This window comes from Desmodus rotundus, chromosome 12, assembly GCF_022682495.2.
Source record: "Desmodus rotundus isolate HL8 chromosome 12, HLdesRot8A.1, whole genome shotgun sequence".
NCBI lineage: Eukaryota > Metazoa > Chordata > Mammalia > Chiroptera > Phyllostomidae > Desmodus > Desmodus rotundus.
The window spans coordinates 34887792-34893277 of record NC_071398.1 but is presented as its reverse complement, the minus strand read 5'-3'; the positions used below and the strand labels follow the sequence as shown (position 1 = coordinate 34893277).

General features: G+C 40.2%; 1 protein-coding gene across 1 annotated transcript; it reads left to right on the top strand.

Moving 5' to 3' along the window:
- Positions 1–3513: 3513 nt before the first annotated feature.
- Positions 3514–5277, top strand: LOC112320152 (RNA-binding motif protein, X chromosome). Its single transcript, XM_024577596.4, has one exon. The coding sequence runs from the start codon at positions 3656–3658 to the stop codon at positions 4826–4828; it is 1173 nt and encodes a 390-aa protein (XP_024433364.2). The 5' UTR covers positions 3514–3655; the 3' UTR covers positions 4829–5277.
- Positions 5278–5486: the final 209 nt, after the last annotated feature.

The window sequence follows — 5486 nt, the reverse complement described above, 5'->3', positions numbered from 1 at the left end:
CCAGGTTCCTAGTAGGGGTTGCAAGAGGTAACCACACACTGATGTTTCTCTCCCTCCCTCCCCCTGTCTTTGAAAAAAAATAAATAAAATCTTTTAAAATAATAATAAAATAAATACAATGTCCAAACATACAATATGAAATTATGAGATATAAAGAAGCAGGGAAATGGGACCCATAATCAAGAGGAAAAAAAGCAATACATGCAGATCCTCAATGACCCAAGTGCAAGAATTAGCAAAAAAGAAATTTTAAATTTTTTCTTAAAGAAATTGGAGCATAAAAAGGAGTGAAAAAGATGCAGAGTTTCAACAGAAAACAATAGACTCTCTTAAAGGACATCTAAATGGACAGTTGAACAAGGGGTGTCCAACCTGTGGCCTGCAGGCTGCATACAGCCCAGAATGGCTATGAATGCGGCCCAACATAAAATCTTAAATTTACTTAAAACCTCATGAGATGTTTTTGTGATTACATGTCACAATGTATTTAATATGTGGCCCAAGACAACTCTCCTTCTTCCAGTGTGGCCCAGAGACACCAAAAGTTTGGACACCCCTGATTCAGTCCATTTATATTTAATATAATTACTGATATCAATCCTCACGGCACATACAAGAGTCAACCAATGAATGCATAAATAAGTGGAACAACAAATGAATGTTATTCTCTTAAAAAGAGAAGTCAATAGAATGACCGAATTTCTTATAAAAAGTAGACCTTCAATAGATGTCATTTGCTTTTCTTTTTGTATCATTTAGGGCATGCATGAACTGGGGTAAGTGGGTTGGAAAAGAATGATCTAACTTGTTTTTATTAATCTTTCTCTTTTTTAAGAATATTTTATTGTTTATGCTATTACAGTTGTCCCTTTTTTTTCTCCCCTTTATCCCCCTCCACCCCCCACCTCCAGCATTAGCCCCCTACTTTGCTCATGTCCATGGGTTGTACATGTAAGTTCTTTGGCTTCTCCATTTATTATACTATTCTTAACCTCCCCCTGTCTATTTGGTATCTACTATTTATGCTTCTTATTCCCTGTACCTTTTTCCCTCATTCTCCCCCCACCTTCTCCCTGCTGATAACCCTCCATGTGATCTCCATTTCTCATACTCTGTTCCTGTTCTAGTTGTTTGCTTACTTTGTTTTTGTTTTTGTTTTTTAGGCTCAGTTGTTGATAGTTATGAGTTTGTTGTAATTTTACTGTTCATATTTTTGATCATCTTCTTCTTAGATAAGTCCCTGTAACATTTCATACAATAAGGGCTTGGTAATAATGAATTCCTTTAACTCCACCCTATCTGGGGAGCACTTTATCTGCCCTTCCATTCTAAATGATAGCTTTGCTGGAAAGAGTAATCTTGGATGTAGGTCCTTGCCTTTCATGACTTGGAATACTTCTTTCCAGCCCCTTCTTGCTTGAAATCAGCAGATAGTCTTATGGGAACTCCTTTGCAGGTAACTGTCTCCTTTTCTCTTGCTGCTTGTTAGATTCTCTCCTTATCTTTAATCTTGGGTAATGTAATTATGATGTGTCTTTATATTTCTCCATGGATCCAACTTCTTTGGGACTCTCTGAGCTTCCTGGACTTGCACATCTAATTCCTTTGCCAGATTGAGGAAGTTTTCCTTCATTATTTGTTCAAATAAGTTTTCAGTTTCTTGTCCTTCCTCTTCTCCTTCTGGCACACCTGATTCTGATGTTGGAACACTTAAAGTTGTCCCAGAGGTTCCTCAGCCTCTCATTTTTCTGAATTCTTGTTTCTTTATTCTGTTATGGTTGAATGTTTATTTCTTCCTTCTGCTCCAAATCATTGATTTGAGTCCCAGTTTCCTTCCCTTCACTGTTGGTTCCCTGTACACTTTTCTTTATTTCACTTTGCATAGCCTTCACTTTTTCCTCTATTTTGCATCCATACTCAATCATTTCTGTGAGCACCCTGATTACCAATGTTTTGAACTCTTCATCTATAGGTTGTCTGTCTCCTCATCACTTAGTTCTTTTTCTGGAGTTTTGATCTGTTCTTTCATTTGGGCCATATTTCTTTGTCTTGGCACACCTGTTACATTGTAAGGGGCAGAGACTTAGGCATTTGCTAGGGTGGGGCAACCCACTTTGCTGCATTGTGGCACTGTATGTGGGGGAGGGGTCAGAGGGGACAATACTGCTTGTTTTGTCTCACCCTGTTTCAGTCACTTCCCTTGCTTCCCACAAGCAGATTGGACCCTTCTGGTGCTGATTCCCAGGTAGGTTAGTTTGTGTATGTTCTAGGACCCTGTGGGTACCTTCAAATGTACCCACAGTCTCCTGTAAGACTGGGAGTTTCTTCCACCACTGTAACTCCCACAGATTTTTACAGGGAAAGGTTGTGAGGTTTTAGTTTCCCACACTGGAACCCTAGGTTGCACGGTGTCTTTGTTCCTCCCAGCTTATCCTCACATGAATGTGGGATGTCCCAGCTCACCTGCTGCCATCTCACCTGCCTAGTCCATCAACCGCCACCCTGTCGAGCATCCTCACCACCGTAGCTTCCCATTTCTACCCCTCCTACCAGTCTGAATGAGTGTTTCTTTAACTACTTGGTGTCGGACTTCCATACAGTTCAACTTCCTGGCAGCTCTGGTTGTTTTTTATTTTTTAATTAGTTGTTATCCTTCTTTTGGTTGTGAGAAAAAGCGAAGCCTATCTACCTACACATCCATCTTGGCCAGAAGCCCTGATTAGTCTTTAAGTGTATGGTTAGATTAAACTTATTTTGATGTTTAATATTAGAAGTGTTTTAGGTCTTTATTTAGAAGTTTTGTGATGGTTTTGTGACCAGAAATATGCTGTAGGAAATTAACTCTTGTTTATATCAATTAGCCTAAGGTAAAATTGGTTTTATTATGGGTCCTTTCACTTAGTCACTGTTTCCAAGACCCTACTGATGACATTGAGCAAGGGCTTACTGTATAATAAAATGGTTTTTGTCTTATAGAATTTAGGGGTGATTTGTTAAACAACAATAGATAACCAGAGCACATCTCCTAACTAATACAGAGAGAAAAAAACTATCATAAAAACCTTACACCTAATACTTTGATACAAAAGCATGTGAAAGTTATTATTTTTCTGATTCGTTTACATATGCTGCCTGTTTTTTCTTTTAAAAAATCTTTTATACCCATGTAATTTTGTATTTAGCTTTTTAATTTAAATATTATAAGCATGGGCCCATGTTGCTACATAACCTTGGTCATAATATGAGACTGAATTTTTTTTATTGTCATGCAATTCACATTTCATATCAATGGAACTATGCAATATGTGGCCTTTGTGTCTAATTTCTTTCACTTAAAATAATGTTTTTAAGGTTCACCCACGTTATAACATGTAGTAGTACATCATTTCTTTTTATGGCTAAATAAGACCCCATTTATGAATATACTGGTATTTTGTTTATCCATTTATCAGCTGGTGGATATTTGGGCTATTTTCACTTTGGTTATTATAAATAGTGTTGCTATCGCTCATTGCGCAGTAGTTCCAGCTGGTTCTGTCTTCTGTCTTGGGAGCCATCGGCCTTCCCTCGTGCTGAGTGGCTAGGAAACCCTTGTCGGCGAGCTGGTAGGAGCTTGAAACCGTGGTCACCCCTCCGACTCTTATCAGGGGGTAAAATGGTTGAAGCTGATCGCCCAGGAAAGCTCTTCATTGGTGGCCTCAATACAGAAACAAATGAGAAAGCCCTTGAAGCAGTATTTGGCAAATATGGACGAATAGTAGAAGTACTCATGAAAGATCGTGAGACCAACAAATCAAGAGGATTTGCTTTTGTCACCTTTGAAAGCCCAGCAGATGCTAAGGATGCAGCCAGAGACATGAATGGAAAGTCCTTAGATGGAAAAGCCATCAAGGTAGAACAAGCCACTAAACCATCATTTGAAAGTGGTAGGCATGGACCACCTCCACCTCCAAGAAGCAGAGGCCCTCCAAGAGGCCTTAGAGGCGGAAGAGGAGGAATTGGAGGAACCAGGGGACCTCCCTCACGTGGAGGGCACATGGATGATGGTGGCTATTCCATGAATTTCAACATGAGTTCTTCCAGGGGACCACTTCCAGTAAAAAGAGGACCACCTCCAAGAAGTGGGGGTCCTCCTCCTAAAAGATCTGCTCCTTCAGGACCAGTTCGCAGCAGCAGTGGAATGGGAGGAAGAGCTCCTGTATCACATGGAAGAGAGAGTTATGGAGGCCTGCCTGGAAGGGAACCCCTGCCTTCTCGTAGAGATGTTTATTTGTCCCGGAGAGACAATGGATATTCTACTAAAGACAGCTATTCAAGCAGAGATTACCCAAGTTCTCGCGATACAAGAGATTACGCACCACCACCGAGAGATTATACTTACCATGATTATGGTCATTCCAGTTCACATGATGACTATCCATCAAGAGGGTACAGTGATAGAGATGGCTATGGTAGTGATCATGACTATTCAGATCATCCAAGTGGTGGTTCCTACAGGGATTCATATGACAGTTATGGTATCTCACGTAGTGCTCCACATACACGAGGGTCCCTGCCATCTTATGGTGGAAGCAGTCGCTATGATGATTACGGCAGCTCACGTGACGGATATGGTGGAAGTCGAGACAGTCACTCAAGCAGCCAAAGTGATCACTACTCAAGTGGTCATGATCGGGTTGGCAGACAAGAAAGAGGGCTTCCCCCTTCTATGGAAAGGGGGTACCCTCCTCCATGTGATTCCTACAGCAATGCAAACCGCAGAGCACCAAAGGGTGGTGGCCCTGGAGGAAGCCGATCTGATAGAGGGGGAGGCAGAAGCAGATATTAAAAACAAAACTTTGGACCAAAATCCCTGTTCAAAGAAACAAACAAAAAGTGGAACCTATTCTGTCATAACTACCCAAGGACTACTAAAAGAAAAAATTGTGTTACCTTTTTTAAATTTCCTGTTAAGTTCCCCTTCCATCATTTTTATGTTCTTGTAAGGAGAAAAGTAAAACATGTTTAATCTCAAGGTATTGCTTTCTTACAAGCAAATGTTAAATGTGTTAAGGCTTGACTTGTGTACTAGTGTTGTGATTTTCCAAGTGAAGGTGTCCCTAAAGGGTCACTTTCTAATTTTTTCCCAGTAAATGAGGCAAGCAATTCTAAGATTTTCTACAAACATCTAGCCATCTAAAATGGAAAGATGAATCCCTCAGCCTATACAAACAAGCTAACTATTAGAGGGTGGTTGGGGTATGCTACTCTTAGGATATCATACTAAAATCTCAAATGTTCTCAGTATGAAAAACCTGAGATCAGATGTTTATGTAAAGAAAGTGCTATTCACCCAGTAAAACCAAAATAAATGGATAGTGCTGGCCATATTTTGCCTTTCTGACATTTCCTTGGGAATCTACAAGAACCTCACCTTCCCTTTCCCCCTCCCCCAATAAGACCATTTAAGTGTGTGTTAAGCAACTACAGAATACCAAATTAAAAGT